At 43.9% G+C, this 13,717-nt stretch overlaps 1 protein-coding gene across 1 annotated transcript in view; it reads left to right on the forward strand.

Annotated features, from left to right (window-relative positions):
• Nucleotides 1-421: 421 nt before the first annotated feature.
• Nucleotides 422-13,717, forward strand: part of EPGN (epithelial mitogen) — a 40,348-nt gene continuing 27,052 nt past the window's right edge. Inside the window, exons 1-2 of the mRNA XM_068271090.1 lie at nucleotides 422-499; nucleotides 11,790-11,867. Coding sequence (XP_068127191.1) covers nucleotides 463-499; nucleotides 11,790-11,867 — 115 coding nt within the window. The 5' untranslated portion in view covers nucleotides 422-462. The remainder of the gene's footprint in view (nucleotides 500-11,789; nucleotides 11,868-13,717) is intronic.

A 13,717-nucleotide genomic window follows, 5' to 3' on the forward strand; every position in this document is an offset into this window, starting at 1 on the left:
ATGTATCCCCAAAAAAATCACAAATTCTTGTGCAGACGCATCTCCTATTAAAAGGGTGATATTTTTTCCCCCTTTAGGGAAAATGTGGACAAGAAGGTGACAAAATAGATTAGAATGGACTCCACCAGTGGGTGTTTCTGTTGTCACATTTCAGCATACTACAAATAATTCTAAAATTATATAAAAAAAAATAGCAGTACGTGTTGAAACTTTTTTGGCATTTGTCAATACACCCACTAGTTTGAATTTTTATGTGGTATCAGCATACATCTAGTTATTCCAATTGTTAATTGTATGGCCCCGGGGAGTTATGAAGCAGGTGTCATGCACAGACAGTTGTGACTGGTTAGGGAGGTCAGGTGACTCTCTGTTCTACATAAGGGACTAGAGTAAGGGCATTCCACCCGAACATTCTATTAATACTTCACAAGCAGTCTGGAGAGATCACACCTGTTCTTCACAATGACTTCACTCCGTCTCTTATCATTAGTGACGTGTGGTAGGTTTTCACTTTTACTGTCTTCTGGGTCTAGTAGTGTAGGTCTGCTTCTTAATCAATTGTTGTGATTGGTAAAAATCAGTTGTATATATTCAGTTACTGAACAGGAGAATCTTTTTGTTTATGTTTTACTAGCATGGAAATAATTTGGAGAAGTGAGTTTTATATTGTTCTTGATGTAACATATGTTTAATGTTAATTATTTTTCTGTTTTAATCTGTAGCTAATAATTTCCAAAATTAATTGTAATCTTAACTTGCTTTCCTTATGCAGCCTTAGCAACAGTACTCCGTGTACACTGTTAGAACGGTTGCTATGTGACTGTCCAGAAATCCACATCTTGCTGCAGGAGTAATTAGATGCATGGAAGGCTTTGTTACTTCCTCAAGCTAAATCCATTCATTCTCCACTTAGACGCACCTGTCTACCAGTTTCTGTTAAAAGCACTGTCAAATACTCATGTTTTATATGCACAAAAAAACCCAAAGTAATCGAGCTTAAATAATGTTTGCCATAAATCCATGCTATATATGGAGGTAGGGGCGTAGCAATAGGGGTTGCAGAGGGCCCTCCCTCAACTAGAGTATTAGCTCTTTATTGGTCATGTGGTCATAATGATCACTTCTATAGATACTTTGAATAGTGGTAATCATTAACTAGCGTTTCCCCATCCCCTTCTTGCACCTCTGACACTGTAGTTGCCATTGGCAAGTTTTGGTGGGCCGTAACAATTGTTATGTATAGAGTGCTTGGGGGCCCCACTGTAAAACTTGCATCGGGGCCCACAGCTCCTTAGCTATGCCACTGTGGAGGCAGTTTTTTCTCAACAACTCTTTAATGGCTGAAGTTGATGTTAAGCTGCATACCCAATCGACAGGTAGTCTTTGGGAAAAATTTACTTAACGCCCTAAAATGATAACAAAAAAACATGTTTGTCTCACAATCTGACAAATGAATAGATTTTTTTTCTGATAATCGTCCTTTCCACAAGGTGAGTATCAGATCGTCCAATATTTTCTAATGTTTGTGTGCACAGGGTAAGCGTGAAGAAGGAGGAAGTAAAATTGATTATAAAAGCATTTTTCTTGGGTCTTTTGCATGAACTGATCATTTGCATGTGTTTAACATTGTAAGAATAATCCATCATTCAAACCTCCCTGCCAAGCCTATGTAGCAGATTGATTCCTCGTTTACCAAAGATTTTAATCTCACATGTGTACACAGCTTTAGGCTTGCTGAAGAAGTTAGTTTTGGTTTGGAAGAGAGCTGAAGATAGGTGACACATCTACATGTTTGTTTTGTGCCCTAAATTCTGCACTATGACTACCATACTTCTGTTACTGGAGCCAAGAGGTAACATAGCAGGATTACTTGTCATGGTTGGAAACTCATTTAAAACAGTAACATGCTTTAGACTTGTTAGAAAAAAAAAAAATCAATTGAGCTGAATTGAGGCCACCCCTACTAAATATCCCTGGGTGTGCCAATTTGACTCAGCGTAAGTTAGTTCTGCAGTTACACTTCCAGGCACAGTAAGGTTAATTTATCATCACAGATGCCAAGAACATTGCAGCAGAGTGGAGCTGTTGCCCAGAGTAACCAAACAAGTTTCAGCTGTTAAATGAGACAAGGTTTCTGCTCAGTTTCTGTGAAGAAGCAGTCAATTTTTATTCTTGTGTTTCTTTGCATAGGCTGATACTGCATTCTCTATCCAGTCTCCCTACATGTACGGTCTAAAGCTAGGTATACACGGAAAGACGGATAGGGGAACCTGCACCAAGGAACGATCATTCCCCTATCCGTTTTTTCATTTTTGCAGAATTCTAAAACAAACAATGGAATGCGAACAATCATTTAAGCGATCTTGTCAATCTTTGCTAAAATCCATTGACTTTAGCGGAAATCTTTAAGAGAGTCTGAAGCCAATAAAATTACCTGTTATTATTCCCCAGTGCTCTTCAGTAGTATGACCAAAGATGATTCGCCGCATCTCCGCGGCAGAACAATGTATTTAACCCCCCAAAATCCCGGTGCAAAATTCTACGACTTTCCAAGTCGTAGATTTTGCTGCCTGGGGAGGCAGAACTGAGCGCAGTAGCTCTGCCCCCACTGTAGTTAATCTCCGCGGATCTCTGCCTATCCCTGCCCCTCTCAGTGAAAAAAGACTGAGAGGCGCAGAGAGAGGCGGAGATTGACTTCACTGAAGGCAGAGCTACTGCGCTCAGCTCTGCCTTTTCCAGGAAATAATGGACGATTTTGCCCCGGGGATTTCGGTGGGGTTAAATACATCATTCTGCCACTGGAATGCGGCAAATCATCTTTGGTCATACTACTGAGAAGAGAACTGGGGAATAAAAACAGGTCATTTTATTGGCTTCAGACTCTCTTTAACGACCATCTGCAATGTGATCCATCATGACGGTCAGATGTATTTAATCAGTAATACATTTTTGTTAACCTCTTGAGGACTGCAGTGTTAAACCTTCCTAAAGACCAGTGCAATTTTCAGTAAATAGGCTACTGCAGCTTTAAGGCCAAGCTGCAGGGCCGCACAACACAGCACACAAATGAGTCCCCCCTCCCCCCCTTTTCTCCCCACCAACAGAGCTCTCTGTTGGTGGGGTCTGATCACCCCCCAGTTGTTTGTTTTTTTCTTTTACAAATATGTATTGTTATTTATTTTTATTAAACAAATGTATTTTTCCCCCCCTCCTGCGCACCCCCAGCCAGCCAATCATGGTGATCGGCTGTCATAGGCTTCAGCCTATGAGAGCCAATCGCTCTCTGGTGCCCCAGGGGGACAGCCGTGTCACACCGCTGTCCCCAGTAAAGCGCTGCAGTGGATCGCAGCACTGTACTTAGTAGAAAGATGGCGGTTTCGCCGTCTAACAGTCTCCCGAGTGGCGATCGCCGCTCAGAGACTGAAGGTGGGGCGGAGCTCCGCCCCTCAAGCAGGAGATGCGTGCGCAGCCTTAGTGCAATCTCCTGCAGTAGCTGGCCCCAGGACCTGACGCCAATTGGCGTTAGGTGGTCCTGGGGTTGCCGCCGCGGTAACGCCAATTGGTGTGGAGCGGTCATAGTGTAGTTAAACGATGTTGCGTGGTGTTGCGAAAAACAAATCATTCATCGCCAAAAAATTGGCCCAAAAATCTTATGGTGGTGGGTAAGGACCTTAAAGGGTTACTCAAGGCAAAAAAGAAATCAGTTTAACTTACCTGGGTCTTCTTGCAGCCCCCTGCAGGCATTCTGTACCTGCGCTGTAACCTGCATCAACCCCCTGAAAGCTGGTTGGTTGCGACCAGTCAGAGGCTACTGCGCATGTGCGGCCCGAGCTGTGCGCACCCTGATTGCGCTCCTGTTGCCGGCAGCGTTCTGTGCATGCCCAGTAGCGACTTCCCTGTACTGCCCATGTGCACAACGCTGCCGTGCATGGGGACAAGGAGGCGCGTGGCCGGCCAGCTTTCAGGGGGTTGCCGCTGCTGGGAGGAGGGTAGAGCACAAAATTACTGTGGGGGGCTGCAAGAAACCGCACATATGATTACAATTTTGCCGGACACTGAGCATGATATTGTAAGCATGGCATTGGGACTTTTTTTGGTCAAACACTATTTATATATTTAATCGGTAGTTGTAAAATGCACAGTGTGGACCCAGAGCTGTCCTGGCTGGCATAATACTGCTGCGACTGTAATGAACGTTCGTGGCAGGGGAAGAAAAGAGGGGACACATGCATGTCACATGCACTGGAAAGGAGGAAGGGTAGATTCTTAAAAGAATCGTTGGATTACTGGATATTTATATTTGGCTTACTGAGTAAGACTCTATGATATGCATCTATTTGTCTGTCAGTTTGTGGTAATCACTAATGCACTGCCACTGGGCATGTTCTGCATTTCTAGCTTGCATCAACCAGTAAATCATTTTCAATCCAAATATTTAAAAGTCGCTCAAAAGTTGAAAAAGTGTGGGCACCTCTGGTCTAAGGCAACAGTACATTCCATGGGGACGTTTTATCAGCATACCACATATGCAAAGTAAAGTGGTGAAGAAGTGAAACAGTTGCTCAGAGTAACCACTTACAATTTTTGATTCATGTAACAGCTAAAGCCAGTTTGGTTGCTCTGGGCAACTGCTCCAGTTTTGCTCCAGTTTTCTTTCCACACAAAAAGGGCTCGTCTCCACTAGTGTGGCGTGCGTCTCGCAGACGCACACCGCACTGAGCAGGTGGGCGGGATCGCAGGCGAATCCCATGAGCCGTGCCATGCACGGCTATGGGATTCGCAGCCTCCACGGCGAATTCTGCGGGGGGTTCCGGCTGAATCGCACCCGCAAGCGATTCCACTGTGGCACCGTCATCCCCTATGGCAGAGTTTCCCCGTGCGAATCATGTGCGGGGAAACTCGGCGGAATCGCCGTAGTGGAAACGGGCCCTAAATCTCTCCCACAGTGCGATGCTGGTACTTCTTAAAGGGCAACTGAAGTGAGAGGTAAATGAAGGCTGCCATATTTATTTACTCTCAAACGATACCAGTTGCCTGGCAGTGCTCCTCTGGTCTATTTGGCTGTAGTAGGGGCTGAATCAAACCTGAAACAAGCATGCAGATAATCTTGTCAGATCTGACAATAAAGTCAGAAACAGCTGATCTGCTGCATGCTTGTTCAGGGTTCATGGCTAAAAGTATTAGAGGCAGAGGATCAGCAGGGCAGCCAGGCAACTAGTATTGCTGAAAAGGAAATAAATATGGCAGCCTTCATATCCCTCTCACCAGTTGTCTTTTAAGCAGCATCTAACTCATTGGCCTCAATTCACTAAGCTCATCTACTCATTTCTGAGCTGTTTCTAGTGTTATCACCATGGTGATAAGGCATGTAGTATTCACTAAACAGTTTACCTCAGGCAAACCTAAACTTAGCTCTTCTGTCTTTAAGTGAAGGAGAGATCTCTAAAGTTAAGGTCTGTACACACGCCGGACTGCAGGCAACGACGGGTCTGTCGTCACCTCCCGCTGGGCGGGTTTTCAGCAGACAGTCCGGCGTGTGTACAGTCTGTCGGCGGACTGATACGGCTGTTTCTGAGCGATACGCCGGGTGGATCGCCAGTCTGCAGACAGACTGTACACACGCCGGACTGTCGCTGGAACGCCCACCCAGCGGGAGGTGACGACGGACCCGTCGTTGCCTGCAGTCCGGCATGTGTATGGACCTTTAATGTTTCAATCCTTAAAATAACTACAGAATTCTAAAGTTAAAGACAGGCTGTTAATTACAGTAACTGCATGTGAAGATAACTACAGTGGAGGTAACGTAAGGACTGAAATGATAAGATAACTCTCTCAGGCCTCTTGCACACTACATGCAATTCCGATTTTTTTATTCAATCAGATTTTTGATCCGATTAAAAAACATAGCAGCATACAGTACTTCTTTAATCAGAATAAAAAATTGGATCGTATAAAACATCAGAATCGCATGTAGTGTGCAAGAGACCTCTAAAAACTTATCTCTACACCTTAACCACTTGAGGACCCACCCTTTACCCCCCCTTAAGGACCAGCGCTGTTTTAGCTGATCTGTGCTGGGTGGGCTGTGCAGCCCCCAGCACAGATCAGGGTGCAGGCAGAGCGACCAGATCGCCCCCTTTTTTCCCCACTAGGGGGATGAAGTGCTGGGGGGGTCTGATCGCTCCTGCCTGCCGGGTGTTGCGGGGGGGGGGGGGGGGGGCACCACAAAGCCCCCCTCCACGGCGAAATCCCCCCCCTCCCTCTCCTACCTGGCCCCCCTGGTGATCCGGGCTGCACAGGACGCTATCCGTCCTGTGCAGCCAGTGACAGGCTGTCCCCTGTCACATGGCGGCGATCCCCGGCCGCTGATTGGCCGTGGATCGCCGATCTGCCTTACGGCGCTGCCGCGCAGCAGCGCCGTACAATGTAAACAAAGCGGATTATTTCCGCTTGTGTTTACATTTAGCCTGCGAGCCGCGATCGGCGGCCCGCAGGCTATTCACGGAGCCCCCCGCCTCGAGCCCCCCTGCTTCCTGATTAATTAGCCTGCAGCCGGCGACGCAGAACTGCGTCGCTGGTCCTGCAGCTGCCACTTTGCCGACGCGCGGTATAAGCGTGCGGTCGGCAAGTGGTTAATAGGGCAAGATGGATGTGTGGTGGTAAGTTTTCACTTGCCTTATTATCACCCGCATGATCTTAGTGAATTGAGGCCAATGTCTTGGAATCAGTTTTGCAAGAGATACAGAGGCCCTTATCCAATTTACTTTTTTCCCCCAAGTTTTCTCCTAGGAGATAATTTTTCTGTTAATCTTCTGTTTAAATATAATTTTGAACACTTTGCAATTGAGTACCAAAAAGTGGGTGAAAAGTTTCTGTCAAAATTATTCTGAGTATTTTCTTAAAGGGCATTTTATTGCTAAGGTGTGAAAATATCACCTAGAAGAAAACTTAGGAGAAAAAGTGAATAGGATCCTCATCCTGCCCCTAGTCTCATAGTAAGTGAATCTAAGATGTGTGCTGCTGATGGAAAAATTCACAGTATGATACAGCATTTACAGGGATAGCTGCCCATCTGCCATGGGTACCTGTTCTCTCTGTTTATGCCCCTTCTGGTGAGTCAAACAATAGCAGTCTCAATGTCAAAGATCTCCGGCGGCAGCCCCATTTCTAGGGGCGCAGTGCAGGAAAGGGGAGCAGCGGGTTCACTGAGACAAAGCCCCAGAAAGAAGTGGACGCAGAGCTCTGCGGGGAGGAGAGCCTGACTGAGGTGTAAGCAAGAAGTTTTAAATCAGGATGATACCATTTATTGGCTAACTACAAATGAATAAGAATAAACAAGCTTTCGGCCTTGCAGCCTTCGTCAGGTTTGACTGAGGTGTGTGTGTGTGTGTATGTGTGGAGGGGTGCTGCATGTGGCTAACTATACTGGGGGTGGGTCTGCCTACCTATACTGGGGTGGATGGGGGGGGGGGGCACTGCAAGTGGCCAACTATACTAAGGGGACAGCTGGCTACCTGTACTGGGTGGGGGCTATATTTAACTACCTAATAATGGGGCCACCTCTGGCTCACTCATACTAGGGGCTGCCTAATTCTGGGGGTTACCTCTGGCTACCACATTGCTAATAGCGTGCTCAATCCTAGTGGGGGAGGGGCGATTTTATACCCTTGCCCTGGGAATGATTTAGCCTAGAAACTGCCCTGGCTGGTGGTCCTGAGCACAGAATGTGACAGCAATAAAAACATGGCACTCTACAAAGAGGCTGTGGCTGATGCTGTATTTATAGCTGTTGTACAATCCTAGACACTTATCAGGAGTTCAGGACGGGAAATGAAGGAAATTCTTCCTGTACTGGATTATTTCCAATGTCTCTGCTGTAAAATCTAGCAACCCTCGTATACTGTAGGTAATACTGAAGCAAACTGGATGTTGACAAAAGGTTAGAACATTTGTGAATGTATGACTGCAGCCTCATACAAATGTCTGAAGTGAGAACTTTTTATTATTATTTGTTTTTATAAAGTCAGTTAGTTAGTTGCCATTCACTGCCTGTGATCTGATATGACTCAGGTGAGGGTAGTTAATCCTAATCACTTATTATCAGACACTTTTTTAATTAATTCACTGCAAGTTTGATGGATCACTTATGGTATGTGCACTTGAGATGCTTGGAGATCTCTGAAGATACTTCATTTATCAGGTCCATAGTGTTGTTAGTCTGTAGCAGAAATCATGGAGAAGTGTGTGATCATTTTGAGTCACTTAAGTGTCCTGTGTAAGCTATGGCAGGAAGTGATAACAGCAAAATCAGGAAGTGATCAAATTGACTGCATGTTTCACCATATTTTATGCCACACACAATCAGCTCTAATAACAAAAATCCACTTATTCTTTTGGATTTTCATTAATACTGAGCACAGCAAAATGTTTTCTTATACATTGATATTAAAGCGGTATAAAACTCTGACATATTATTCAATAAAAACATGTTTTCCTACTTTTTATATCCCATACAGTTATCATATTTGCTTTTGTGCATAAGTATTATTATTCATTTATCCAAAGCACATTTTTTTTGCTCTGAGAGCTGCTATTGCTTTTTATTCATAACTGGTCAATTTATATTGTAATGTACCCAGTAATGATTTCGGAGTAGCTGTCTGTGTTCTGGAGTCTGCATTGCCAGAGAATAATTACATTCCTCACTTGAGACAATTAAGTAAACACAAGATAATCACTAGTTCGGATGCAGCTGTCCCTGCAGGGAGCTTAAAGATAACCAGAGGCGGGTATTTTGAATATTAAAGGCGCGTAAAAATGCCATACCGCCGGCAACGACGGGTCCTCTCGCTGGGCGGACGTTCAGCCGACAGTAGCACGTGTGTATGCACTGTCGGCAGACTGATAAGGCTGATAAAACAGCTAGCCTTCTATTTACCTGTAGCCTGTCATTCAGTCAACGCTCCCCCGCCTCTGTCCCCGCTGCTGCCCGCCCCTGTGAGTTTCCTCCACTCGAAAACTAAGCCGCGATCAGGTCGTACTTCCTGGGTCGCGACTTAGCTTCCCATTGGAGGAAGCTCACGGAGGCGGGCAGCGGCATGGATTGGAGGAAGCTCACAGAGGCAGGCAGAGGCATGTGATTATGCACAGGACATGCCTCTGTGTTCTCTTAAAATTTCAAAATACCCCCGCCTCTGGTTCTCTTTAACCACTTCAGGAACACAGGCTTTACCCCCCCCCCCCATAAAGACCAGGCCATTTTTCACAAAAATGGCCACTGCAGCTTTAAGGGCTCCCTGCAGGGCCGCACAACTCAGCACAAAAGTGATCCTCCCCCTTTTCTCTCTACCAACAGAGCTCTCTGTTGGTGGGGTCTGATCGCTCCCCCAATGTTTGTTTTTTTCCACAAATATTTATTGTATTATTTTTATAATGCCTATGACAGTCCATCACCCCTGATCCCCTGGAGGGAACAGCCGTGTCACACGCCTGTCCCCAGTACAGCGCTGCCTTAGATCGCAGTGCTGTACAGGCATAAAAAATGATATCTTTTAGTCTCCTAGCGGCGATCGCCGCTGGGAGACTGAAGGCGGGTCCCCGTGGCATGTTGTGAAGAGTGAATATGACCATTTCACAATCATATTTCTGTGAAGATATGAATTTTGTGGAAAAAAACGTCATTTTCATGAAGATGAGAATTTTGGGGAAAGCATTTTTTATTTTCATTAAATTTGGAAACAATATATTTCATTTTCATGAAGATGACAACTTTGGGGAAAATATATTTTGTTTTCACAAAGATAATAATTTTAAGAAAATGTACTGAAGTCAGAAAATATTTTTTAATTTTTATTAAAAAAAAAAGAATTTTGGGGACAATATATTTCAATTTCAAAAATGTACCGAAGCCAACAGTGCTTTTTCATGAACATTTCTCTTCTGGTTTTTGCTTTGTTTCCTCTTTTGCAAATTTTGCAAGCTCATCTCTATTTAATAGTCCTTACAATTAAGGTTTACGAATTCAGAAATGATAGCCAGTAATCATAAATGCATCAATAATTTATCAAGATAGTGAAGGTGGCACAGAGTGCCAGATTTCTATTGAATAATTTGTTAAAAGCAGTCTTCCAACTAATTAGAGGATTTTGTTAAAGGAGGACTCTGTAAATTTTTATTACAATGGGCATTAAGTAGAAATAAACTTGAAATGACAAAAATACAGGGAGATCGGGAGCCCAATCTGGTGTATTAACGTTGGACTAACGTCAGGTCACTAGTAGTATAAGAGTAATACTCACAAGTGTGGGTTGCTGGAGGCAACCACTCGTCTTGGCATGTGGGGGAATACCGCCCTCACTCGGCCTTTTCCCGTCCGGTTAGGTCGTCGCTCCCAGAAAAGTTCAGATATGACAGGGTAAACCTGGTATCTGCGGATCCTCTAGGGGGATATAGCACAAGCTTAGAAATGGTTGGAGGCGCCCGTGTCGGATTTACAATATTTACAATATGATTTACAATATGCCTCTCAAAATTTCTGGCTCTTTTAGCCATATGTTTTTTCTGTACAAATTTAAATCCTGAGCGCTTTTTGCAAACTGTTTTTATGTTCTTATTTCAAGCACGTATATTTGACCTGATGAAGCGGCTACGACCGTGAAACGCGTTGTCGATGTGCACAAATAAACTTTGAACCTCCTATTACACGGTTTGATTACTACTAATAAGGTAGGCTATCTCTAGAGTTGTTAGAGCTGTGATATCAGTTACCACATACATGCATACAAACCAGGGACGCTACCTTAAGTCCTCTCGATCCGACACGGGCGCCTCCAACCATTTCTAAGATTAAGTAGAAATAGCATTTATGAAATATACCCTTTAATATGTTTTTGTCCTTCAGAAGTTACAAGCTGCACAAGGTTTTACATTTTTCAAACTTTCTCTCTAGCCATCTGTCTGACTGATACTCGAATGAGTCACTGAGTTATCTATAAAGACAATAAAGCTAAGTACACACGGACCAACTTGCAGCTTTACATTACATTAGTCTGTTGGATGATAATCAGGCATGTGTACGCGTGCAAACAACTTGATGAGCAACTGATAACAGGTGGTTTGATCAGTCCAACTGTTGGATATATGTTGGTCTGATATTATGTAGTTGGTGCGCAGTTGCAGTTGCAGTTGTGTGTACAAGTTGTTAGACTTGTACTTGTTTTGAATGTGTAGTTCGTCAGTCCTTTTGCGTGCGTAGTATGTTAATTGAGTTAGTTGTTTAGCCATCTAGGCATGTGTACGTACAGGTCATGTGGTTTGTCTGGTTGTGTGGTTTGTCATGTTGGTCATGTGGTTGTGTGCATGTTGGACGTGTGTATGAGCCTTAACATGACTGGGGTCTGCCTGAATAATTTGAAAAAATCATCCTTAAGGTTTTATTTAAGCAGTGTGTTTCTCAAGCTATCTTTATGACACATTCAGATAGCAAGAGTTGCAGCTATTAACCTTTGAGGGACATTTTAGAAAGGTAAAATTACAAATGTGATTTCGATTGAATGCCCAATTCAGTGAAACTCTACATAGCTCTTCAATTAAATGCAGACAGCACGATGACAGATCTGTCTATAATATGTCTCTGCAGTCTCATGAGTAATTATGTGTTCTGTATAGCCATGAATTATGCTTAATCATCTTTGTCTCATTTACATTTGTAATAGTATTTCATCAACTGTCATCAGCTGTATTCTGAATGATGTATAAACAATATCTGTCATGTTTCATGGAACCTATAGCACTGATGACTGTGTATGGCGAAGAACCCTCAGCTACCAAAATACCTGCAACAAACTCTACGAAAAGTTTAACAAAGGGTAATGCTGTTGTTTTTTTTCTTGTGACACAAAAAGAAAATCTGAATAGCATGTAAACAAATAAAATATATAGGAATATGTATTGTATTTTTCAGAATATAAGACGCTCTGAACTATAAGACGCACCTAGGTTTAGAAGGGAAAAAAACGGGAAAAAAATATACTTAACCTGGTGCCTCTATGGTCCAGGAGTGTCTTGTAGATGTTCTCCCCCAATTATTGTGAAACTCTTGTGTCCTCCTGTGTCCCCATTTGGCCTCTTCTGTCGCCCATGTATCCTCAATGGGTCCTCCTGTGTCCTCATGTGGCCCCCATGTGACCTCCTTTGTCCCCTATTACTCCTCCTCTGCCCCCCTTGTGTTCTTTGTCTCCCTTTGTCCTCCTCCTCTCCCCCCATGTTCCCCTCTGCTCCCCCCGTGTCCTCCTTCCCTCCTTTTGAATAGATGAAAGCAACAGAAGCAAGTCTCACCTAATACACCAGAGACCATGGCGGTCAGAGACCTCTCTTATCTCTCACTGTTCCCCTACTGATGGTTTCTGCTAATTGCATCATCAGCAGAAGTCAGCACTAAGAGAACAGTGAGGGAGAGGAGAGGTCCCTGATCACCATGGGCTCTTATGGTTTGGGTGAGAGACGTGCTGCCGCTGCTTTCATCTGTTCAGGGTGAGTGGAGGAAGACATGGGGGGAGCAGAGGATGACACGGGTACAATTCAGGGAGTCCCTGACATTGCGGCGGATCGGCGTTTTTTAGTGGCTGGTGTTCGTAACTTGGGGACTCCCTGTATTTGGAGTATAAAACGCAGTGATTTTTTTCACCCCATTTTTGAGGGAGAAGGAGGTTGTCTTATGTTCCTTGGTACTGGTCCAAGCCCTATCCCATAGAGTTATATCAATTCATACCATGCACATATGAGGACCAATAAGTCCGAAACAGGCTGTACATATGTTGGGTTGGTGTGGCTCTGTAAAACCTATTAGCTACAGGCTTATAATACACCAGCAGTTCTGGATGTGCAGCCTTGCTTTCAAGGGCATAAGGAAATGATTTGCACATTCGAGAGTGATGTATCACGGGGAACCACAGTTGCTAACGTACAGCTAAATTATTGCAAATATCTTCTGTTTTAAGAAATATAATGTATGTGTTACCTATACCTGCAATATCAAGGAACATGCAGACATGCAGAAAGTCGCACACCAAGCAGTATTTGGAGGTGCTGGACCAGAAGTAAAATCACCGTTTAATCTACAGGGTCTGCACGCTCAGTAGAAGCAAAGGATATTTTATTCACATACCAGATGTCCATTCCAGTACCAAGGAACATTTCCTGGCAGGTCCCCTTTGTCAAGGCATTAAATAGAATGGTAAACAGTGGTACCGGATAACCTGAGACTCTACTGTACATGAATGCATGTACAGCAAGATACATTTCTAAAGCCTGAAATATGTATTTTTTGTAGCCTAGAAATGTCACATCTTGTAACAGCACCAGTTAGCTGCACAGACTAGGAGCTTGTTACCCATTCTCCCCACATGAAACTAATCCATTAAATGGTAGCAAATCTGGACACTTCCACATCACAGTCTTTGTAAGGAACCTTTTGGAATAAAGGATATTACATACATCTAATTTTGATTAGCCAATTTGACAACTTCCAAGCAGTATGAGAGCTTACCTACACAATGCGTTCATAGTATTCAAATTCTGTTGTCCCTCACACTACATGGAAGTGATAAAATCGGACAATCAAAATTGGATGTGTCATGTGTGTATGCACCCAACTGTGTTTTACATTCTCATGTTTTGCGCGATCAGTTACAGTGTCTGGCAATACCGAATATTATGC

This window comes from Hyperolius riggenbachi, chromosome 1, assembly GCF_040937935.1.
Source record: "Hyperolius riggenbachi isolate aHypRig1 chromosome 1, aHypRig1.pri, whole genome shotgun sequence".
NCBI lineage: Eukaryota > Metazoa > Chordata > Amphibia > Anura > Hyperoliidae > Hyperolius > Hyperolius riggenbachi.